Source organism: Vulpes vulpes, chromosome 3 (assembly GCF_048418805.1).
Source record: "Vulpes vulpes isolate BD-2025 chromosome 3, VulVul3, whole genome shotgun sequence".
NCBI lineage: Eukaryota > Metazoa > Chordata > Mammalia > Carnivora > Canidae > Vulpes > Vulpes vulpes.
In genome coordinates this window covers 57,002,817-57,029,084 of record NC_132782.1, presented here as the reverse complement: position 1 = coordinate 57,029,084, position 26,268 = coordinate 57,002,817, and the positions used below count along the sequence as shown (strand labels likewise).

At 38.8% G+C, this 26,268-nt stretch overlaps 1 protein-coding gene across 4 annotated transcripts in view; it reads right to left on the bottom strand.

Moving 5' to 3' along the window:
* The window catches only part of MCF2L2 (MCF.2 cell line derived transforming sequence-like 2), a 236,435-nt gene that overhangs the window by 182,454 nt on the left and 27,713 nt on the right, over positions 1-26,268 (bottom strand). For 3 of the 4 annotated variants that reach the window (XM_026007237.2, XM_026007235.2, XM_026007236.2), the window contains exons 2-3: positions 21,395-21,478; positions 12,677-12,791 (exon numbers count right to left, since the gene is read on the bottom strand). In XM_026007237.2, the coding sequence (XP_025863022.1) occupies positions 12,677-12,791; positions 21,395-21,478 (199 nt within the window). The remainder of the gene's footprint in view (positions 1-12,676; positions 12,792-21,394; positions 21,479-26,268) is intronic. The other variant, XM_026007238.2, reaches the window with a different exon arrangement.

The following is a 26,268-nucleotide window of genomic DNA, read 5'->3' as shown; positions in this document are numbered from 1 at the left end:
ATGACTTCCATTGAATCAAGATAATTTGAGGAAGTTTTAGCAAAGGATTAATTTAACATACTTAATGGCAGGCTTAATGTTAAACATAGTGGGAGAATAATATATAGAAATAAGGCAAGTCAAAAGATGGAAAGAGCAGTGCCTGGGTGGCTCAATCAGTTGAGTGTCTGCCTTCAGCTCAGGTCATGATCATGCAGTTCTGGGATAGAGCCCACATCTGGCTCCCTGCGAGGAGCCTGCTTCTCCCTCTGCCTATGTCTCTGCCTCTCTCTGTGTCTATTATGAATAAGTGGATAAAATCTTTAAAATAAAAAAAAAAAAACAGAGACTAAGAGCACTAAAAAAGACATAAATATGAGGACAGAAATCACAAATCTTCCTAAATACCAAAAGAAGTTAAATTAAAAAAAGCAAAGAAAACCTATCACTAGAGAAATACAATAAATATATCATAATACATTTAGTACTTACAAAATAATGACAAAATTAAGACCAAGTATAACAATCATATCAATATACATAAATGGGCTTAATTCACCTAATCTAAGAAAAAGATTTTCAATTTGATTCACAAAGTAAGACCTATATACTGTATCTAAGAAACAGATCTAGAACAAAGTCAGAAAGGCCAAAAATAAAGGAATTGGCAACAGTATACTAGGCTGAGGTGCCTGGGTGGCTCAGTTGAGTTAAGCATTTGACTCCTGGTTTCAGCCCAAGTCATGATCTTAGAGTTGTGAGACCAAGCCCCACGTGGGGCTGTACACTCAGTGAAGAGTCTGCTTGAGATTCTCTCTCCCTCTCCCTCTAACCCTCCTGCTTGTGTCCTCTCTTTCTCCCTCTCTCTCTCTCTCAAATAAATAAATAAATCTTTTTAAAAATGTATAGTAGGCAAATGGGAAAAAAAGCAAGGGGTTTCAGTCTTGATATCAACATAGAATTCAAGCCATAAACCATTAACTATAATCAGAAACACCTTTTAATGCTGAAAGTCACAATTCACAATGGAGACATAATAGGTATAAATATCTATGCTCCTAATATCCTACTAACCAGCTTTTTAAAGCAGAATCTACAGGAGGTAGGAGACAGAAATACATTTTACATAGGAGATTTTAATACACCAGTTTCAACATGAGACAGAATAAATAGACATGTCAATAAAGTTACAGAAGATCTAACCAATATTATCAATAAGGAATATGTGGATATGTATTAAATTTTACATCCTGATAAGAGAGGATTCATCTTCTCAAGCACACATGAAACATCCACAAAAATTCGTCATGATATAGGACCAAAAAAAACCAAAAACCAAAAACCAAAACAAAACCTGAAAACCTTCTATTAAACAACTCTTCAGTAGGGGGAAATATGAAATACAATTACATAATTTCTAAAATATAATGATAATAAAAATACTACATATCAGAATCTATGCAATACATTTCATGTTCAGAGAAAACTCATAACCTTAAATGTTTATATCAATAAAATGAAAGAATGAAAATAAATTTACTTTTCAATTCAAAAATGAGAAAAAATAAAGAAAAACCAAAAGAAAGCACAAGGAAGAATGTATTAAGAATAAAGGCAGAATTTAAAAAAAAGATAAAGATAGAATGAATAAGGTAGAGAAAAGGAATGCAATAGATCTAATTAATAAATTTTTTAATTAACAAAATAAATAAATAAGCCACTTAGCTAACTTAATCAAGGAGGGGGAAAAAGAACAAAGCATAGGTATACAAACTAAAAAAATAGCAAAAGGAAAATAATCACTGAAACACAGGAAACTTTAAATTTCCAAGAAACTACTTTGTATACCTCTACACAAATAAACACAGAAACCAAGGCATGAACAATTTCCTAGGAAAATATAATTTACCAAAATTGATCTCATTAGATATATACATTTTAAATAGACCAATTTCCATTGAGGAAATAGAGAAAGCTATCAAGGCTCAGATTCACCAAGAAATTTCAGAGAGGAATTCAAATCATCAGGAAACATAAAGTCCCAATGCCACAAAAAAAAAAAAAAAAAAAGAAAAGAAAAGAAAAAAAAAAGAGAGAGAGAGAGCTTAAAAATTGAAAGAAAACATCAAAATACTATTTATGAAGCAAGAATGGCATTGATACCTAAATCTAATAAAGATAGTAAGGAAATAAAATTACTGGTTAACAGATATAATGGTAGGGAGATCTCATTCACAGTAGCAATAAATGATAAAATACTTAGGAATAAACTTAACAATAAGTGTACAAAACTACATCAGGGAAATTTTAAACACTCCTGAAAGACACAAAAGTAGATTTTAACAAATGGAAAGACTTTTCATCTTCCTGATGATATGATTTTATGTCACTTTTCCCTAAGTTAATTTATAAATTTAACAAAGTCCCAATGAAAAGACCAACAAGCTTCTTTTTTTTTTTTAATGGAGCTAGATACATATAAAGAAAACAAGAAAGAACACTTAGAAAAACATGAAAAAAATAGATAAAGCTTACAGGGCCAGCAGGAGAAAAGAAATTAATCCTATCAGATATTAAACTTGTTCTATAAGTAAAATAGTGTGTTATTCAGTTATGCAGAGACAAACCAATTAACTCTCAAATCATTGAGACAAAGATGAACTCTTAAAATTGGTGGTATCAGGGTAACAGGAGAGCCATTTGGAAAAAGATAAACCTCTTCCGATACGTCATACTACACACAAAAATAAATACCCAGTGCATCAGAACTACCTGTAAACAATGAAATCACATTGAATTATAAGAAAGCCTGGGTGAACTCCCCCTGTAATGTAGGTATAGGAAAGTTTTCTGACAATGATTCAAAATCTAGATGCAATAAAAGAAACATTGATACACTTAATGATATAAAAATTCTGCATGGCAAAAAACATCCCAAGCTAAGTGCAAGGACAATAAAAAGGTGAGAGAAAATATATGCAGCATACATCACAGATATATAGATATATAGATGTATATATACACACACACATGCATATTATATATACACATATACATATACACACATATTATATATATATATATACATATACACACACACATACACATATATATATATATTTAAAACGAGGAGCACTTGGCTGGCTCAGTCAATGAAGCATGTGACTCTTGATCTAAGGGTTGTGGGTTCCAGCCCCACTTTGGACATAGAGATTGCTTAAAAAACTGAAATGATAAAAGTTGGAAAATATGAGAGAAAAGTTAAAGACACAGAAGAGAGATTCAGAAGATACAATATCCCTCTAATCTGAGTTCTAGAAGCAGCAGAATACAGACTTGGAGGGAAAAAATTTTTTTAATAAATAGATTTTAAAAAAATAAATAAAAAATTCTAACCCTAAGACAGACTTGAACCTCCTATTCAAAGGCCCAGTAGAATGAAAGAAAAAGTTTGAAATCAAACTTGCAAAACAAAGAAAAAAAAAACCCCTATGGAAAGAAACAGCTCACCTATGAAGGAATGAGACTCAGATGTGAGAAAGAACAGCCTTGTTATCAACAACACTGGCTGCTAGAAATCAATGCATCATGGGGTGCCTGGGTGGCTGTCGATTGGATGACTGATTCTTGGTTTCTGCTCAGGTCATGATCTCAGGGTTCTGGAATAGAGTCCCATGTTCTGGCTTGACACTCAGCACCAAATCTGCTTGAGATTATCTGCCTTTCCTTCTACCTCTCCCCCTGCTCACACTCTTTCTAACACAAATAAATAAATCATTTTTTTAAAAGTAACAAGGTTGCTTTCTGCTTTAAAAAAAAAAGGGGGGGGGGTGCCTGGGTGGCTCAGTGGTTGAGCACCTGCCTTTGGCTCAGGTCATGATCCCGGGGTCCTGGGGTGGAGTCCCACAAAGGGCAACCTACAGGGAGCCTGCTTCTCCCTCTGCCTATGTCTCTGCCTCTCTCTGTGTGTCTCTCATGAATAAATAAAATCTTTCTTTTTTTTTAAATAAAATCTTTTTAAGAAAACCAATGCATCATTGTTATTTTACATAAAAAATTCCATACTGAGACAAACTGCCAATCAGTGTGAGGACAAAATGCAGCCATTTTCTGACATTCAAAATCTTTTAAGATTCACTTACCATACACTTTTTCTGAAAAAGAAACAACTTGAGAGTTTTCCAGTGAAAACTAAATCACTATGTAGTACACTTGAAACTAATATAACATTGTGTGTCAACTATACTTCAGTAAAAAAAATAATAATAATAATTAAGGAAAAAGAAGGAACAACCTTCCCAGAAATAAAATAAAAAGCAATCTCAGGTTGACATGTGGGAGCAGGTTCAGACAGCAGCCATCCTGAATTATTAGGGAAGGCCAGATGGCCTCAAAAACAGTCTTCCAAGAAAAAAAAAATATGTATTACATAAATTCTGTGATAAAAAAACCTGCAAGATATTAATAATACAGTATAGATATATGCTACTCTATAAATAAAAAAAGAAAGGCAATTTAAAAATGTCAAGGGAAAAGGTATATAAATAAAATTCATGGCCTGAGTCTGAAATGAATTAAATGGTGGCATGATTTTGAGCCACTGATGGATTTTTACAAAAGAGAACCCATTTTACTTTAACACATGCAGCACTCCTTTAAGTGAAACACGTTTAATGACATAGGACTACATTTCTCACTCTGGAGTCTGACTATATTACATATATAAATGCATTGTACTGATTTCTGTGATTTAGAATCAACCTATAGTCAAAGAAAAAAATCCACGTATAGTAAAAGTGTAAAATATATGTTTTACCAGCTGAAAGAAAGTGGTATGTATGTGAAAGAATTTGAAGGACGAGAGAGAGCAAAGAAAGATGGAAATGTATAGTAGAAAATCAACAGATATTATCTAAGGTTGCTGGATGACCAGACAGAAGCTAACTGTGTTCTTTAAATTTATCATAGTAACTATGACATGATCTAAGAATAGCAATGCAAGTAACAAAAATTAGGGGGTGAAATGGAACAGAGAAGCATGCAAAGAAGTATGCAAAGTCATTTTTCATAACAAAAAAAATCACAAGATATTGTCTAAAGATGATAAATTTAAAAATAAAAACATAAATATGTAAATTAGCACCATGGAGATCACTACCATAACATTCTCTGAAAACTTTTGTTGTGGCGGAAATAGCACTGTGCCAGGAGCCAGGAAATTTAAGTCCTAAGCTTTATTTTTCACCAGCTATGTATATTTATTCAAGTTTTCTTTCTTCTACCAGGGCTTAATATCCATCTTTGTGAACGCAGATAGTTCTCAAAGTGTGGTCCTCAGACCACAGCAGCAGCAGCATCTCCTGGAAACTTACTAGGAATGAATATTATTTGGCTTTGCCGAAACCTATTGAATCAGAAACTCTGGAGCAAGACCAGCAATCTGTGCCTTAACAAGTCCCCCAAATGACTCTGATGTGTGCTAATATCTGAGAATAACCAATTTAGACCAGGGACCAACAAACTGCAGTCTATGTGCCAAGTTCATGCCACACCCATTTTGTGGAGTTTTATTGCAACACAGCCACACTCGTTTGGTTTATATATTATCTCTATTTGCTTTTGAGCAACAAAAGCAGAGTTCAGTAATTGAGGCGGAGATCATACGGCCTACAAAGCCTAAAATATTTACTCTCTGGTTCTTTCCAGAAAAAGTTTGATAACCATTAACCTACAATATTCTGACTGATAATACTAATTAGACATCACTACTAAATTTAATTCACTGTTTATCATCCCAGTGAAGTTGTAAAGATTATTCAGTCAGAAAGGTATTTCGGTTATTAATGTCTAGAGTCCTTTAAAAGATATTATAGACTGACTGAATCCTCCTCCCCCATCATTCTCAGGATCCCTTAAAATAGCAAGTAATATATAGTAAAGAGCCATGTAATTCCACCACATAATGACTGGTGGAAGGCATGATGAGTTGATTTTTAAAAAGCAACATTCAGGGGGCCCCTGGGTGGCTCAGTGGTTGAGCGTCTGCCTTTGGATCAGTTCATGATCCCAGGGTTCCAGGATTGAGTCCAGCATCCAGCTCCCCATGGGGATCCTGCTTCTCCCTCTGCCTATGTCTCTGCCTCTCTCGGTCTCTCATGAATAAATAAATAAAATCTTTAAAATATATATATTATATATATATTTATATAATATATATATTTGATAATACCACTAAGGCCAAATTCCAGATATTTACAACCACTAGCACCCATAAATTCAAGCAAGAGGCTGTGCTTTGAATGTCTAAAGAAACCGAAATTGATGGGACACACGGGTGGCTCAGCGGTTTAGTGCCGCCTTCAGCCCAGGGCATGATCCTGGAGTCCCGGGATCGAGTGCCGCGTCGGGCTCCCTCATGGAGCCTGCTTCTCACTCTGCCTGTGTCTTTGCCTCTGTGTGTGTGTGTGTGTGTGTGTGTGTGTGTGTCTCATGAATAAATAAATAAAACTCTTAAAAAAAAAAAGAAAGAAACCTAAATTGAGCATAATCAGAAAAGGCAAAGTGAGCTCCTATCTGAACTGGACAGGTGACACAAAACAGGATAGTAAGGATATTCTAAAGCAAGTGAAAAAAGAAAAGCCATTATACACACACTAGGTCATCCTACTGGTAAGAAATGCCATCAGACTCAGCTCTTACACAGAGGACGGGATCTAGCATATTAAATTTTTTTCTGCTCCCCAGAATAGTTCATTCAAATTCTCTTGGCACTTAAGACTTTCTTACCAGTGTCACCATTTATTCATAACAAATCCATGGGGTTCTCTCTAGTTTTGACCCTTAGCTAGGTGTCTAAGATCTGGCCTCTCAAAGCATCCCTCCTGAGGGCTGAAACAAATTCACCCACCTTGCGCAATGCTGCAGGCCAACAAAACTTCCCACCCTAGACTTCTATCCTTAGAGGTCAAACGAATGTTCCATCTCCCTGACTCTGGGAAGTAATTCCACAGATTCTTGCCACTCAATCAAAGCAGCACTTTTTCAATTAATGCCATTCAAAGCCACTTAAAAACAGGGGCTTTTCTACTGCCTTCATAACAGTAAGAGGCTCAGATTGAATTCACTTCTGTTGTAGGGCTGGTTTCTAAAGCTGACAAACTGTTACAATCTCACTCAGTTTTTTAATACAAAGGAGCAACTCTCATTATAATTCACAAGGCGAATGGTAACAGTGTCCTTCTCCCCTCCTTTCCTAAAGATAACATTCTATCAGACAGCATATCATTAATGAGGATATGACTCGTTTCAAAGACTATTAATCAGGCTATTAATCAGGAGGAAAATGGACATAGAGAATTCATCAAACATAAACAGACTATTAATCAGGAGGAAAATGGACATAGAGAATTCATCAAACATAAACAGACCTCTCAACAGATTCATTATAAACCCTTTAGAAACAGTAAATAATCATATAATTCCCACTGTTACACAATATAACTTATACTGTCTAATAAAAGTACTTTCTCCAACCCCTTTCAAATAATGAACTCAGAACTGTGAGTAAAACAAAGAAATTGAATAGAGTAATTCAGTAATAAAAATATATTCTTAGTTATACAAATATTGATTTTGAGAAAAACAACTGTGATCTAAAAATAGCTGACCATCTTAGTTGTTCAGAATGTTTTACCAAGGCCTTTGCCAACCACTTGGCTACAATCTGTAGCCACAGGAGATATGTTTTAAGTGACAATATCTTACATAATACCTCTGAGAAACTAACCCCTAGAATTATCCTGCTCTTGTTTATTAGATTCTGAAAACCCTTAGTAGTATAGACACATAGCAGACAGTACCTGATAGGCTAAAGTCGGCCCTCGGCTATTACTGGAAACAGGGTGATGTGGCAATGATACAGTCATATATATTTCAAGAGCATCAGATCCATGTGGGAAGATTTCTAATTCAATAGTTATGCACTACATGTAACTCACAAAGAAATTACAGAGTCAGGGAAACTCAGGAAATATAATTTTTGCTTATATTGCATTTAAGGAAAAGAAATACAGAACTGTGAAAACAAAAGTAAAATTTTGGGTAGTGTCCTCTCTGTCTTTCAACTTCCCCACACGACCTGCTACCACATCTCATCCAAAAGCTAAGCCTGATTCCACATTTTCTTCCTCACAACTCAAATACCTCTTCCCTTTCCTCACTGTGTCTCCCTGTCAGCACCTAGCACAGTGAGTCCCACCCTTGGCTGCACCCTGGAATCACCTGTGGAGCTTTCAGCACTACAGAAGCCCAGTTCCACCCCGAAAAAAAAATTCCGATTTAATTAGTCTGAGTTCTAGTCTGGACATCAGGATTTTTTTAACTCCCCGAATGATCCTACAGCACCTGAGTGGCTCACTCAGGTGTTTAACTCTTGGTTTCAGCTCAGGTCATACATGATTTCATGGGTCATGGGATTGAGCCCTGCATAGGTCTCCACGCTTAGTGCAGAGTCTGCTTGAGATTCTCTTTCCCTCTGCCCCTCCCCTCACTTGTGCATGCACTTGCATGCAGGCCTTCTCTCACTCTCTTTCTCTTTCTCACTCTCTCAAATAAATAAGGGACACCTGGATGGCTCAGTTGGTTAAGAGTCTGACTTATGTTCAGGTCATGATCTCAGGATCCTGGGATGGAGTCCCCCACGTTGAACTCCCTGCTCAATAAGGAATCTGTTTGCCTCTCTCCCTCTAGCCCTCCCCCCACCTTCCATGCTCACACACACACACTCTCTCTCTCTGTCTCTCCCTCTCTCTCTCTCTCAAATAAATAAATAAAATCTTTTAAATTTTTTTTTTAAATTTTTAAATAAATAAATAAATCCTTAAAAAAAAAAACAAAACTCCCCTAATGTGCAGCTAAGATGGGAACCACTGTCCTAGCATATTTTTGGTAAGGAAGAGCCAGGCAAAAAAGCAAAATCAAACAAGATGAGGGCAGCCCGCGTGGCTCAGTGGTTTAGCGCCACCTTCAGCCCAGGGTCTGATCCTGGAGACCTGGGATCGAGTCCGTATTAGGCTCCCTGTATGGAGCCCGCTTCTCCTGCTTCTCCTGCTTCTCCTTCTGCCTGTGTCTCTGCCTCTCTCTCTCTCTCTCTCTCTCTCTCTGTCTCATGAATAAATAAATAAAATCTTTTAAAAATATAAAATAAAAAAAAATAAAACAAGATGAGACTAACAAAATCAAAATGAGGGCTCAATTCCACATGCCCAAACAAGCAGTAAGATCTGTGATATGAACCCTAACACCAAGCACCATCAGCAGTTTCTCACTCTGCCCTACCTAAACCCTTACCAACTCCAATGCCTGTCCTTCCTGTCCATTCTTTTCTACCCAGTCCTGCTATCAAGCAAGCTCACTCCCCTTCACTTTGTATCTGTCCCAGGGTAGAAGCCCCTTATCAGTCTCCCTGCCTCCTTTTCCTGGCTCTGTCTGACCCACCCTGCACACCACCAGCAGATTAATCTGGTTGTCATTCTCCTCAAAATGTCCCACAGCCTCTTCCCACTATGTCTAAACTCCTTAACTTGGTGGAAAAGGCCTTGCCTTGTCTGTTTCCAGATGTCTTTCCAGCTCTCATTTCTCAGTACTATGTGAAAAGGAGCCTTGCTCTGTTCTGATCAATGTGCATGGTCTATAATTCCCCAAACATACTCCATTTAAAACTTCAAAACTCAGGGGATATTGGAAATAGAAGCCAAGTGTTTTGTCCCAGATAGCACAGCTAGTGAGCAGTAGAATGTGGATTTCACTCCAGACTTGGGCTGTGTCCAAACTCCTAAATGCCACCCTATTCTCTCTCTCTGGAATGTGGCCTTCCATATCTACCTGTGGAATTCTTACCTATCTTTCAAGGCTATTTCTTCCTAAAGCTTTCCTTGTTTTTCCTGTCTGAAGTGATTCTTCTCTCTTTTTGTTTATCTATAGCACTTTGTTTTGCACATGTCACAAAATACCATGACCACAGAGTCCTATGACTCTGTCCTATGAGTCCTATGAACTTCCTGAGGTTCAAGATACTGTATCCTGGCCTCGTTGGTCCTTTATAGCACCTAACAGCACCAACCACCCTGTTGGCACTTAGCAAAGATCTGGTGAAGAATGAGCGGCTGCAGGAAGCTTTCTGCACTCACCCAACCCAGCCACAGTGAGAGGTCCTTATTAATTTCAAGCACAGAGATATCCTTTCCCTGCCCTGGGTATCCTGCCATCCTCCTCTTCAAGTGCATCAATTCTTCCTTGTTCTGTGTCATGAGCCCTAATGCCTGTAAAATATTTTGTAACCTGGGAAAGGCTCTGTTGCCTGGTAACCACTATAAGATACATATTGTGATACATAGGAATCATAAAAGAAACAAGGGTGGTTTCATTCTTTGGAGTCTGAAGTGGAACAATTCTCTTTTTGGGCCTTCTTACCCATTGTCTCTGTTTTATGTTGAAAGAAACAGGGGTGGGGCAGCAAGTGGGGTATGAGCAAATGCCAGGAAGAGGAAAGGTGAATAACTGGTCAGACAACTATTCTTTCTCAAGAGACTAACAGCATTCTAGGAAAGGGAAAAACTCCTTATTTATAAGAAATGATGTAAGGAACATTAGAGAAGGAAAAAGACACCAGGCCAAAGCATTTGTCCCTTATTTTGTCGTATCTTGTCTTCTCCATCTGGGAGATAGGGGTCCTGCCCCTCAGTGCTTCTCTCTACACTGGTTCAGATGGCACTCAGGGTATGTTCCTCACTGTGACTCAGACAACACTGCAAGCACAAGATGAAAACCACCCATTTTGTTTAGCATATGACTGCATCCAAGGAGTCAGTAAAATTAGACAGTGAATTTAAAACAAATCAGAGAATGAGGGGCCACTTCTACCTGTTGCCCACCTCCCTGTGTACCCCTTCCTTTGCTGCTCACCATGGGAGGAAAAGTTGCTAAACTGATGGGTTTCTTAGAATGCAATTGAGCCAAAGAGGGAAACCAAGTCTAATTCCCTATAAGCCAAGGAGGTAAAGGCAGCAGTTGAGGACTGGGGTTCCCCTCCTTTTTGTCAACAGCCTCTTTCTCACCCTATAAGAAATACTTTTTGATTGAAATGAATTATATCGGTACTGGAAATTCCATCAACGATACTTCTTGAGAACCTACTATGTGCTGGGTACTGTGCTAGGGCTAGAGATACAAGGTGGAAAAAAAGAAAATAAAACAAAAGCATTGGCCCCTACTTGAGCTGCTCAGCCTAACAAGAAATGCAGAAATAATTTCCATATACTATGGGGTTATAAAAGAGGTAAGCTCAGGAGTCTACGGAAATGAAGAGTCTGTGAGAAGCAGAACTGAAATCAGAGAAGGAGTCCTTAAAGAAATGAGATCAGATTAAGGGCTGATGAATGTGTAGAAGTTAGCCAAGTCAAGAAGGGTGGAAAAAGTGCTCAGTAGAGAGAACCACATGAGCACAGCCCAGAGCCATACAGCATCCTTCCTTTAAGCCAATAAAACCTCAAACCCTCACATGTCTGAGTAATATACACCATATTCAGAGATCAAAGGAAGGAAGGAAAGGAACTGGTGAAATATAATTTAAGCACTAAACTTTGAAGAAGTGCATTTAAAAAAAATCCCTTGCTTTCTCTGAAGAAACAAGAATGATAACAAGCAAAAACAAAAAACAAAAAAAATTCTTTTAGAGTGGGTTTGGTTAAAGCAAACAATGCAACTGCCTCATCTCCCACAGGTGGGATGAAACACCGGATGGCTTTCAATCACAAAGATGGTGTTGACCTCAAAATCCCATGAGGCACACAGAAGATAAGCTAAACAGCACACACATGGCCTAACCTCACGGCAGTTAGGTGAGAGATGATCTCATAAGCACTATAACCCCATGGAGGGCAGGGCTTCCTGGGCTGGAGAGTGGTCACCACACTAAGACATAGGTCTGAACCCCACTCCCAGCTCAATCTTTGTCTGTGAAATGGCTGTCACCAATATGAACTCTATCACACACACACACACACACACACACACACACACACACTCCCTGGAGGCCTGGGTATTTACTGACTCAACCAAATAAAGGTATGAGGCCTGGGTTAGAGACTGTGGACACAGCAGATCCAAAAACATCTTTGTCAGGGTCTCAGCTATCAGCACAGTTTTTACTCCTGGCCTTTGCTTCCTCACTCTCTGCCTTAATTTCTCCATCTGCATAGGACAGGTATAAAATCTGCCCCAAAATTCCTTATTTGGATGAGATAAACTAAATTAACTCCTAAAATGGCTTGACCTCCTTGAGCAAATGGCTATATGTCCCAGATTACAGGCTCCAGAAAGCCAGAATCACCTTAATCCAGAGCAATGAATCTGAAGGGACAGGTCGGCATTGGCTCTTCAATCAATGTTTCATTCACTCAACAATGTTTACTAAGTGCCTCCTATGTGCACACCAGAGCCAAAACACTCATTCACCATTATTTTCTACACTCTTCCTCCAACCCTTGCCTGTGATGGACAGTTATGAGAAATTGACCAAGCTACATACTGGTGTCAGCTGTGCTCAGGGAAGATTACATCTCAACTCAGCCCTGCCACATGGGAAATTCAGAATAAAGCCAGTGACTAGGAAGGCAGCAAACTGCTGTGTTCAGCTCACCTGGGGATGCTAGTCAGGTAGGTCATGACATTCAGAAAGTCTTCCTCTGGGATGTGTTTGAACCCCACAAACTCTGGGAAAGTGATGATGGGTGCACCATCTTTCCCTCGACCTCCTGCAACAAAAATGAGTGGTCAAGGTATTAACAAAATGTTCTCCTGTTGCATCCTGCAGGTAAAGGAGATACATATTGTCCTCCCCCTTTTCTGTCTGTATTATTTCAGACTAGAATGTGAGAAGTTTGACACCAAACTATTTTGAACAAGTCTCTTCTCCTTCATGCTTGCTCAAGTGATGTCGTGAGAATTCAATTCCTACATCCTTTGAAGATAGTTATTGTATAAAAGGTTAGTATTCATTTAACTATTTTAGCATTTGGTAGAAGAGTAAATAATGCCAATACAAATATATAATACTATTCTTCATTTTTGTAGTCAGTAAATATCAAAGGTAAAAGAGCATGGTGATTAAGAGAGTTCATTCTAAAATCAGACAGCCTGGTTCAAATCCTACTTTCCCACTTGATTTCTATGTGATTTGATACAAGATACTTAATCTCAATAGAAGTTTCCACATATATATATATAATAGGAATAATACTTGTACTTACCTCAAAAGGTATTGTGAGGATTGAGAACGTATATGAAAAGTACCTTAGTAGAGTGCTTATTACATATTAAGTGCTCAATAGAGACTATTATTATGGTTATAATTATTACAAGGAAATAATCTTCTGCCCTTCAATAACTTACCAACAGGAATATAAGACAATGCTATGAAAATAGAAATGTAAAATTAATATTTAAATATTTAATCCATCAGAGCAAAGGCCACTAGATAAAACTAAAAAGATTCTATTTCCTCATCTCCTTGCAGCTAGATGCAGCTATATGACTGAGTTCTAACCCTATGGTTCCTAAACTGTGTTCCAGGTACCCAGGGAACCATGGTGAACTCACAAAAGCACCATAAATATTTTCCAAATTTTTGAGGAAAATAGCAATAATTGGAATCTTATAGGACACCATGCATGCTACTAGCTTGAGGTAGTTCACAATTAAATTGCACTATACTCTTTTGCATCTTTGTGAAGTTGGTTTTTGGTGGCTACTGAGATAAAAAGCAAGTGTAGTATGAAATCTAATGTAGAACAGGAAATGAGGGTGGTGACATCCAGTCTCATTCCAAGGTTTGAGATTATTATAGTTACCTAAGAATGAAATTAAACATTACTTTTTCTTTCAATTTATGTATTGTTGTTGTTGCTGTTGTTTTTCAAACAGCTAAGTTGTTAGGATGTTCAGACTTACCAAATTGTTTTAACTGTTAGGAATTGCTTTTGGCCAAGAATAGTTATGGAAATATTAAGATAGACTGAGACTTCTGAGACTGAAAAACTAAGGCACCAAAGACTGAGAAAGTTGGGAAACGTATGCCCTAGCCAATAGTGTAAGAGCTGAATTGCTGGGAGCACCTTCCAGGTTTATGCCCATGGAAGAAAACTACTTTAAGAAAAATAAAGGCAGGGATCTCTGGGTGGCTCAGCGGTTTAACGCCGCCTTCAGCTCAGGGCGTGATCCTGGAGACCCAGGATCGAGTCCCATGTCGGGCTCCCCGCGTGGAGCCTGCTTCTCTCTCTGCCTGTGTCTCTGCTTCTCTGTCTCTCTGTGTGTCTCTCATGAATAAATAAATAAAATCTTAAAAAAAAAAGAAAGAAAGAAAAATAAAGGCTCCCAAGTGAAGCCAGCTACAAATGACTGTATGTATTTCACATCCATGAAAGAGGTAGGGCAGGGTGTGGTTTAATGAGAATTGTGTGATTAATGAGGGTGTGGGATCAATGAAGAAACTAGAGAAAAGGTAGACACAGAGAAGCTGTCAACCCTATCTTCAGGAGAGAGAGGCCTGGCCCACCATCACAAGAACCTAGGCCAGGTCACCAGTCTCTCTGACGACACCACCATTTAAGATCATCCAATCTACTCTGCTGCTCTGAGTCCACACCTGATAAGCATCTTCTGCTTATACTCTGACTGTACATGTAAAACATTTCCAGAGCCAAGATGTGCTATCAAGCAAACGTAAGTATTTGTATCCTGCAGAGTAAGAGAGCCTGGTGGTTTTCTACACCAGTCTCCTCTAGGTATTGTTAATGCATGGTTAGGCTCCCAGAGACCAATCACTATGGAATGACACTGTGTGATACTTGTCTGGATGACTAGTCATTCTTCTCCAAGAAGTGTCTCTTTATTAATTCTACATGTTTATTTTAAATTGTAAAGCAAAGTTTAAAGCAAATTAGATGCTTGGCATCATCAGAGGCTGCCTCATGATGCTGACTGAAAACAACTTAAATCAGGATACTATCAGCTTTCACCTCATATTCTTCCTCTTTGCAGTTTTACAGTCATAGGAAGGCTTAGATAAACACAAAGTAAGGGAATTTACATCTCTAGTCAGGCTAAATTTAGATGCATTATAACTGTACTAATTGCATAACCAATATTTACCAAGAAAATGGCAAAACCATTTCAAGGACTCAAAACACCCTAGAATATTCATTAAGATATGATTATACTATTTAATGATTCTGACTTTTATTGTCAATTATAAATTAAAGCTCTTCATTACTAAGTAGATAAATATAGGTGGAGTGTTCTTATGTCTTGGTTAATACCAATACTGAACACCAGAGAGACCAAGGTTAACTGGGGAAACCACCTGCTGTTGAACATTAAACGTAAGGGACAGAAGCTCCAAGGAAACAAAGCAAAGCCTCCATAAGCGCATTGACAACCCATAGCAAGGCATTCGGTGCCACCTTGTGAGAAAACATGGAAATGCAGAAGGATGACAGTGTACCAGAGAAGTGCTATTCAAGGAAAATCAAGAAAACCAAACTACTTGGAAGTTAAATGGTGACTTAAATAAAATAAATTTCAGTACTCTTGGTATCACTTTTTACCTGTTCGTTAAATGGAAGAGGACTAAATTTACTGCAGAAAGCAGCAGTAAGTTCTTAGGATACAAAAGACTATTCCCATGAGGTTCTGGGTGTTGGCTGGCACAAACTTCTGTCCTATGAAAAGAATTTATAATGCTAGAAAATCCTACAAGAAGATTGTGAAGACCAACAATGAAAGAGAGTGAAGCAGCTAACTGCTATTTGCCTTCCAAAATCCATTTTCCTTTTTTCTCCCAAAACCCCCCCGCCCAAAAAAAATGGACTTTAGCTGGGAAAATGGCAATACCACTTCCTGGGAGGCACTTTAGAAATCTCAGGGATTTCTAAATAATCTATCCTACATCCAAATAATACCAAATAATCTACCCTACATAATAAAGAATTGTCCCACATCCTGTGTAATTTCTGAATATCTTAATAGAAACTCAATGGAAATGAAAAATCCATTTGTAGTGATTAGATCCTATAAATTCTGCTTTATATATAAGAATAAAGGGGTTTTAAATATGTTTCCATTTTATTAAGATATAATTGACTTATAACATGGTGTTAGTTTAAGGTATATATGTAATGATACAATATAAGCATATATTGTAAAATAATCACCACAGTAAGTTTAGTTAACATCCATCACCTCACAAATCACCTTACAAAGTCTTCAGATCTAATCTCTTAGCAATTTTCAAACACACAATATGGTACTATTAATGATAGTTACCATGCCATACATTATATCCCCAAAACTTATTTATCTTGTAACTAGAAGTTTGTACTTTCAATATATATTGAAATATATATTATTTTGCTATTCTTACTTTCCTTTTATTTCTCCTTTACTATTCTCCTTTTCATTTTTTTTCAATATATGCGTAAGTAGCAGTTACCTATTCACCCTCTGTGAGCACACAAATCTACATTTGCTACGTTCCCATGCTATTAAGTGTATCCATATAACTGATGCAGGTTCAAGTCAATGGTATGTAGTGTGTATTGCTGAGCTGAGGCTTTTAAAAAGAGGTATGCTCTCTTTTCCTGTTTGCTTTCTGGATACAGGTAATAAGACAGCCACAAAGTGGATAATAGTAATATGAGCCATAAAGTGAAAGGAATCTTCATGTGTGAGGGAAATGGAGAAAAGTCATCTGCTGATGAACGTACATGCTGGGCTGCTCCAACTAAATTTCTGTTGTATTTGTTTGAACTACTATACACCTTTGAGTCTATTTGGTATAGCTATTGAGCCCACCCTAACTAATATAGATTACGGTATCCATAAATTTCAATTTAGGATGGTGAGGAGGCAATACAAATTGGTTGTCATAAAAAGGATTTCAGTCCAATATTATTAAGAACCATTTCCATAGTCTACACTGTTCAATACAATAGCCACTAGACATATGTGGCTGTTGAGCACTTGCCATATAACCAGTCCAAACTGAAATGTGCTGTAAGTGTGAAATACAGCGATGCCTGGGTGGCTCAGCAGTTGAACGTCTTCCTTTGGCTCAGAGCATGGTCCCAGGGTTCAGGATAGAATCCCACATCAGGCTCCTTGTGGGGAGCCTGCTTCTCCCTCTGTCTATGTTTCTGCCTCTCTCTCTGTGCCTCTCACGAATAAATAAATAAAATCTTTATTTTAAAAAAGTGTGAAATATAAAGTAGATTTCCAAGACTTAGTATGAAAAATTGTGAAGTATCTCAACAATAATTTTGAATATTGATGACATATTGGGGTATTTTGAATATATTCGGTTAAATAAAAATGCTATTAAAATTAATTTCATGTGTTCCTCTTTGTTTTTTTAATATAGTTACAACAAAATTTAAAAGTACATATGTGGATCACAGTATACTTCTATTAAACAGTACTGTTCTTTACACCTTCTTGCATTGGTTTCCATCTCCTGGATGCCAAGTTACTAACTCTATCTCTGATTCAGAAAGAAATTTTGACTCTGGTTAGTTCCTTAATTTAACATTCTTCATTGTTTCATTGAGAATTTCCCACTTAATGGGAGGAAATGCAGTGGACTCCACAAGCCTAGGAGTATTTATGCCTTCATTATTAATTAATTCTTAAAGGTGTTACATTAGAGAGAGAGGAAACTTCAGACAAAGATTCCAAGGGCAGAAATAACCATTAAAAGAAAAAGGAAATGATTATTCATTTCTTTTTTTAAATTTATTTATGATAGTCACACAGAGAGAGAGAGAGAGAGAGGCAGAGACACAGGCAGAGGGAGAAGCAGGCTCCATGCACCGGGAGCCCGATGTCGGATTCAATCCCGGGTCTCCAGGATCGCACCGTGGGCCAAAGGCAGGCGCCAAACCACTGCGCCACCCAGGGATCCCTGATTATTCTTTTAATTAGAGGACAGGTATTATGATAGACACTGATAAATGGCTAATATATAACCAACCCCCTCTCCCCAGATCACCTTCTACTGAAGCCATTTAAAAGATAAATGTTTGCCTTTTCTGACTCTGTTGCTGGTAGAAATGGCTACATGACACAGTCCCACAATGAGACATAAGCAGAAGCCTACCAAGAGCTTCTGGGAAAGTTTTTGCTCTCCTGGCAAAAAGAATAGAAGAAGCCAGCATTGCTCCTTTTCCTTCTTCCTGCTTTGGACACAGACTTGATATCTGGAACTACAGCAGTCATACTGACATTAAGGCTTTAAAAACAAGATAAACATCCAAAGAATCACAAAGGAGCACCCTTAATGTCATTGAGCCTCTGATCCAATACAAGGAATTTCTACTTTTGGATCTCTTCTTATGTGGCTTAGAAAACAAACAAGTCCATGGGCTAAGTTCTCTTATAGCCAGATTCTATGTGAGGCACATTCCTTAAAACAATCCACTTTACCAATGAGAAACCTGAAGTTACAATGACTTACTAAATGTGTTGTAATGTGAACCCAGAATCGCCTGAGTCCAAAGCTTAGCGTGTTTCCTCCACACTAACCTGCTTATATTCTCTTATTTCCTGGCTAAGCCCTAAATTTAGAAATATCCTGAGTTCACTGGGAACATTTGAGTTGTCTTTCAAGGTCAGAACCACCAGAGGCCTAGCCCTGGTCAGTATCCGGTTCCTGCTGGTGGCCCCTGCTCACAGACTTCACCATCCAGAGGCCTCAAACCCTCTGGCCACAGATCTGGGTCAGCCATCATGCAATGAGTCCCTGCTCTCCCACTAGCCACGGGAGCACACGCAGAATGCAGCAGGCCAAGCAACTGGGGCCTCTGTGAGATAAAGCCTCCATCCTGTCCTTCCCAGCATTCTTGGTTGATGTGACCTCTGGTTCTTTCCAAAAGCTTGGTGGAATCTGCAGAAAAATCTGCAGCTGGATTTTCGTCACCTTGCCTGCTTGAATCAGGAAACAGAAAACTCCTGTGACCCAGAACAGACCCCATAGCTGGGTTTCCACAGTGATGGAAAAAGACCTAAGCACAGAGCTTTCTGTTTCACAACCACAGCAACACAGGTTACCCAAAACGGCCTCATTGCTGACATTTGCTACCACTTCAGGTAAAGATGAAAAGCAGGCCCAGTAATTCCAAGAAAGTGCTAACTCAGAGAACCCCAAGGCTACCCATATGCTTCCAGACTTGCAGTGTTGCAAATGCTACCACAGCTAATCCATGCTTCTCTCTCTTAAGAAGGGCAAACTTGAGGCAACTAGATGACAAAAGAAGCTCAAAAATGAAAGTATTGTCTTTGCCATGGTCAAAGGGACCTTCCTAAAACAGAGGTGTCCTCTTTGGTCCAGTGTGGGTTTCTACAGTTCTGTGTTCTCCATTAAAGGGTGACAATGATCCCTATTACTGACTTAGTTGTGGCATTATACACCATTCCAACTGTGAGCATGGCTTTGGTTCCTTATACAAACTGTATCATATTGAAAACTATTTTTTGTAATATAATCCTAAAATAAACATTTTATGGGATTAAAATATTTCAGGGAAAAAAGTTACTTAGTGGTAGTTGCAATGCTAAGTATTTTTCATACACTATGTCTTTGATCCTCAAAATTATGATGATCCCACCCATTCATTACCCAAACGAAAAAAGTGAGGCTTAGAGAACTATGTTGCTCAAGGAGATACAGCTGGCCAAGAGCAGAACATACTTCCATATCTAAGACTGTCTGATACCCATGTATTTATGTTTTTCTTGTCTCGCTTTTGAGAAATAAGAATAAAGAGAAGCACCTCAGTAATATTCAAAAAAGGTAACTTTGGAACACTAAATGCACAAACTAATCAGTCACTGGACTCCTTCCCCCAGATGAGCCATTATACATCCTAGAATCCTGGGATTGCTGGGGCAGTGGAGTTTTGGTGTAAGGGCACAGAAATCCACTCCACTTCACCCCATCATCTATTCCAGACCCTGATGCACATGAGCCTTGCAGCCTTCTGTGGTAGAAGGCCCCAGCAACAGTTGCCAGAAACCAAAAGGGCAGATCCCATGATACCTTTCCTTTTTCAGAATCCCAGCTTCCCAATGAGAAGCTACAAGACTGTATCTCAGAAGGCTGGTTAGGTTCTCCCACCAGGGCCAAGACTGTGGTGCCTAGGTGGGGGATATGAGGAGCAGCCCTCACAGGACAGACCAGGAGTACTCAGATAATTTTGAACTGAGCTCCTATTATATTATAGTTTCTGATCTAAGCAATACAGGTAGAAATAAGAAAAATGAGGACTCTACTTTAGAGCCTTCCGTGACTATATGAGCAGTGACCAATGTGGAGAAAATACCAGAGAATTCCCCAGAATGTCTGGATTGTGTAAGATTCCCCACTTAGGACACAACTCTGGGATGGGGAGAGGTATCCTAATAACAGAGACTGCATTTCCCTTAAACTCAGTAGGATAAGGACTTGAGAGTAGATTAAATATGATTTACAGAAAGGAAAGAAATGTGACTTTTTTTATATATCCTATGTTGTAGGGTTAAATTCATACCAGCTTCATATTCTCTCTGTGATGGAACTAAGGTAGTTTTGTTGCTTTTTTCAGATGTAAAAGATGAAGAGAGTGACTTGCCACCTTATTCTCCTGTGTGCTAAGGACAACTAATCTCACACCATGCCTTTAAGACGGGTCTAACCATAATTTAGGGTATGGCATGTACCTCCAGTTTCAGTAATCAAAGTCACGTCACCATTGGCTAAGTGAATAAGAAAGAAGGGTACTCTGATAATGACAACTTCTCAGAGTTGTGCCTAGCCTCAGAAAATGTCTAGCCTTCTGTGAACATTAGCCTCTCTTTATTCTCAAATGCTCAATGGAAATCAATGCATTAAACTTAGGTCCATAAGAGCTAAGAATAAAAGACAAATCTCTCAGAGAACAAATAACCTCACCAATGCTCATGAACCCTTAAAACCAAACCCTCTTAAGGTTGGATCTTGGAAAAACATCCAATAAGAATGTTGGAAGAACATCATGGTGGCAGCTGATATCAGTAGTGATTACTTTTTCCTTCCTCAAAATTTCCTTAGTTCTGTTCTTTACAACCTAAAAGAAATGTACTCCTTTAAGGAAGATCAAATTGCACCCAATAGCAACAGGAATGACATCTATGAGATCTAACCCTCCTCCAGCTGTTCACTGCAGCTCTGGGAGAAACTGAAGGGATGACTAAGACTTGAGTATACCATTCATCAAGGTTCAAGAGCCTGAGCCCACCCAACAAGACCCCCCGTAACAAAATCTGAAATACAAATTAATTTGCTCCTTACCTGAGAGAATGGCAAACTGTCTGTGAAGTTGTTCAATTATATCCACTGCCACCGAGGGCCTGATTTCCTGCTGCATAATTTCATCTGCACAAATGAAATACAAATTAGGTTAAATCTGTGAAAATCACAAAGAGAATTTAAGAAGAAGGGGGGGGGGAGAAGGGGAAGGGAAGCTTCACTACTAAGGAAATCTGGGACTTATCTAGATATGGTTATAGGTACATAATTCTCATGAGAACTCTATTCCTGAGATGCAAGAAATGGATCTGGGTTATGTGTGGTTTGAAACTTATACCCATGAGCACAGGAGCATTCTAGAGCCTCTTACAAGACTTTAGGAGGGTCAATGCAAGGAAGGGACCCTGAAGCTTAAGCTTGAGTAGCTTCACAATATAGCTGCTGAGATAATCTCATTATCAAGGCCTGAACTCAAGGATCTCTCTACTCCTTTAGGTCTGCAGGACATCTTAAACACAAACAACAGAAGTCACCAGAGTTCATCTCAAGCTGGGTCATAAAATCCATTAGAGATTTATGAAAGTTCTTTGCTTTTTGTCCCCTTACCTCTCTCATTCCTTCCTTTTTGCCTCCCTCCTTAGCTACCTTACTTTATCCCTTCCAGAATACTTCAAGGGGCCCTTCCCACTGCCAAGCATGTTTAAGGAGGGACTTCTCATTTTGCTGATGAAAGATACTGAATAAAAAGTTACAGGTTTCCAAGGCAAAACTTTGAACCTTTCAAGTACAAACCTACAAATGTCCTCTAACTCTAAGAGTGATCTGTAAGCCCTACGATTTGCATTCTACCCATTTGGGGGAAGGGGATTAAAGAGAGGAGAAAACTGAATGGAAATTCTTAACCTGGACTGGAAAGAGGAAGACATTTTCATACTCTCACTGCCTGAGATATTATTATTCTCATTTAACCACTTCCCAGAGAATCTCAAAAAATGAACTGGTTATTGTTTCTATAGCAGTTAAACATCAGGTAAGATTAAGGCACCAGTCAAATAGTCTTGTATATTAATGCTAAATAGGAATCTCCCATTGATTCAGCCTAGAGTCAGGGTAATGGTATGATATTGCAACATTGCAGTCAGAAGGTTATATTTTGGAAGCTCCTCCCAGGACCTTGATTTCCACTTCTTAGCTTTAGTGTGATGGTTAAAGGAGATGATGTATATGGGGATGTACACAGTAGATAGCAAATACTAGTTATATTCCTTAGTCTAGAAAGGCTTTTCTAGACTGTATTTGTTTTCTGAAAGTCTTTTTTTTAAGATTTTATTTATTTATTTATTCATTCATTCAAGAAAGGGAGAGCATGCAAGTGCACACATTCCCACAAGCAGGGGGAGGAGTAAAGGGGAAGGGAGAGGCAGGAAAAGAATCTCAAGCAGACTCCTGACCTGAGCCAAACTAAGAATGGGAGTTTCAACCTACTGAGCCACCCAAGCACCCTCTGAAAGTCTTGTAAGGACTGGGGCAAGTGAGAGCTTAAATGCCAAGACCCTTCTCAATGAGTCTACCACTTTCTCTGGAGGAAAGCAGATAAACTCAGGCCAGAGCTCCTTCATCCCTCTTAATCTTTCCACTCTGAATTCACTAAAAATTCATTAAACCCCTGCTTCACTGTTAAGTTTAGTGGGTGCTATAATGGCACTGTAGTTTTATGTTTGGCAAAAAGGGGGGCCTTCTCGGTTTTATACAGAAACTAAAAGTATTTAACAATAAAATGATATTAACTCTTATATCTGCTTAAAAATGCTCAAGCACTCCCTCCCTCCTGCCAAAAATGTATGGAGCCGGGGGAGGAGAGGATGAAATCAGATTCACCAATATGGATAATTGTTTAAGCTGGATGATGGGTCTGTGGGACCCATACAATTCTTTTGCACATGTTTTATTTTTTTTCATAATAAAATATAAATTACAAATGGAGGCCAATATAGAGAATTTAAGCAGGAATACAAGTTATGCAATTGAAGACTTTTTCAGAATATAATCTCCCAGTAGTCTAAGAAAGTAGCATACCTAAAAATAGATTATTATTTTTTCATACTTGAGGGAGTATATTTAAGAGATAATGAGCCAAAAGAAAAACCAAGATCATAAGACGCAGTTTATTGTTATTGTACTTCAATATTTGAGGTGTGCTTTACACATTTTAAATAGGTAAGATCTGAAAATGAACAACAGAAGCGAGTTAAGCCAGCCATACTCCAACCCATCTCATTTCTTAAATGAAGAAATGGAGACCCAGAAATATTCTGACCTTCCCTGTGGTCATATAATTTAAGCATGGAGCCAGGGTCAGCTTGGGATCACCTGACTCTAAGAGGACAAATCTCGACCTTCCGTAATAGCAATTCCCAGACCCTTGGTCTTCAGGAGTGCTATCTTCTATTACCCCTGAGAAGATTACTAGTGTCTCTCATCATGGGAATTTTCCCAGACTTCCAACAGAGACTTTTCCCACTTTTCCCATTTGGGGTTACCAAGTGAACAGGACTAAAATGTGCAATTTGTTTTTCAAGAAGAGAAATGAGCTGATTTGCCTTTGCTGAGATAGCATGGCCCCCAACGAGGGAGTGACAGGGTTGTCCTTGAAGATTTCCCCACAAAGGAGCCTCATGACCCCACCTGGCCAGCCACAACATATCATGTGAGTTTCTCAGACTCAGTGCTGACCCAGAGCATGGAGATGACCTCAGACACACCCAGCCTCTAGTGATGCCTGACATCTATGGGCCTTTTGGAAGAAGGGCAAGCTCAGTTCAGCCCCAAACAGGGCACATTCATACTCTGACCAAAAGAGACACAAAGACTATTCCTGCTGCTGGTAAGCCCTGCCACCCACTCCTGCATAGATGGGTAGGGAAGGGAAGACCAAAAAAACTCTTTGGTCTAAAGGAGCACCTTTCTCTGCAATGGGAAAGAACCCAGACAGCTCTGCATGGGAAGGACCACTTCTGCCAACTTCTAGCTAGACAACCAAAGCAAGAACACTCTAAGCCTCAGTGTCCTCTGTAGTGAAATGGCTTTTACTTCTCTAGAAATAGTTGGGCATGACCAGTGAAGACCCACCAAAGTGGTGGTGCCTGCTGCACTCTGCCTGGCCCTTTGGTCCTGTGTGGAGGTTTCCTGCTTGCTATTTGGTAGTTTTGATGTGCCTGGATTAGAAAGACACTTTTCTCTTTCAATCCACATAAGCCAGAGGACGTGATAATTCAGTTTCAACACAATTTCTATCCTGGGCAAAGTTACAAATAGATCAGGGAAAAACTTGTCCCTTTTCTATCCCTGAGAAGCAAGTGTGTGATTGTATGCTACCCTGGAACCAAAGTTCCAGAGATGTAAAGGGCATCAGAGGGCCCAACACAACCTCCCCAGTGATGAAATAACAGCCCAGCACATCCCATGGAAACTCACTTGGGAAAGAAGCACACAACACCCCTGTGCTGCCCACTGTCCAATCAGAGACAGCCATGCAAGCTCTGGGGCAGGACCTTTCCCACTGATTGCAGCCGTCCTCACAGCAGAGTAGGGAACTGCTGATAATAGCTAGTTGCAGTCTGCATGTTGCAACTGGTCAGGAATAAAGGGCAGTGAAACCCTTAGCCTCCCACTCTGGCTGTTTGGAAATTTCAGTCACATTGGGATTTAAAAGATTTAAGTATGGTCTGAAGAAAAAAAGAACCAAATTGCTAAATACATAAGTAAGTTAGGGGAACAAAGTTTGGTCTGGACCGAAAAGGGAAGGCAGTCCCAAGTTTGACAGAGGCTGCCACATTTCTACTTTGAGAATCTGGTGGAAAAATGGAAGAGTCTGCCACCTATTGGACTAGGAATGGGGCCAGGATCCCCCGTCCCAACCTCTATGCAGCACGCCTCTCTGTTAGTAACACTATGGAGCACCAGCTGTGAGCCAGCCCTATCAGTGTACCTCACAGATTAACTCATTTAATGGGTTGGATAATCACAGTAAAGGAATGCATCCCTGCACTAAAATGAACCTCTTCCGGCCCACCCTGCCCTCTCACCCCCTCAACTAGACCAGACTTGACTGCCAGGAAAGCACTTAGGGACTAAAAGCTCTGAGAAATCAGTTGCTGGGCTGGTAGGAAAAGCCACCTCCCTGAGATATGCTGTTTCACTGCTCTTTTTTTTAATTGGCCTGGTCAGACATAACACAAAACCATTTCTCCTTCTTTTACTGGCCCCTGTGCTATAGCAATGCTTAACCTGAAACATAAGACAGCACTGAAGTCTTGTCCGTAAATTAACAATGAATAAAAGGCAACAGAAAAGCAGGTGGAAGAATTTTTTTAAAGGAAAAATTTAGAATTTTAAAAGCAAGAATACTAGAAGATGTCCAACTTACTATTAGTCAAATAATGCAATTAAAACAGCAATAGAGTATCTCATTCATCCATAAAATTACTGAGATTCTAATACTCAATGCTGGGATTTTGTTGAAAAACTAGTACATACACTTTCTACTCCTTAGGGAGTAGAAAGTAGTTTCACAATATTTTATCCAGTGATTATTGTATAGTTACATGCCAAACCCTTTACATGCAGCATCTCATTTAATCCAAAACAATGCTAAAGGCAATATTGAACTAGATTTGCAGTAGCTCATCTCAGGTTAAGCAGAGCCAAAATTTGAATCCCTCTCATTTCTGAACTCCAAAGTCCAACATCTTAAACATTACAATATAGAGCTTCAATATATAGTCATTAAAATCTTCGTGATCCTTTGCCCTTTCATCTTATATTTAGAAATTTATGCCAACAAAATAGTAAAATGAAAACTTCATACATAAAAAGGTAGACTAGAATATTATTTATAAGACTGAAAAAATGAAAGC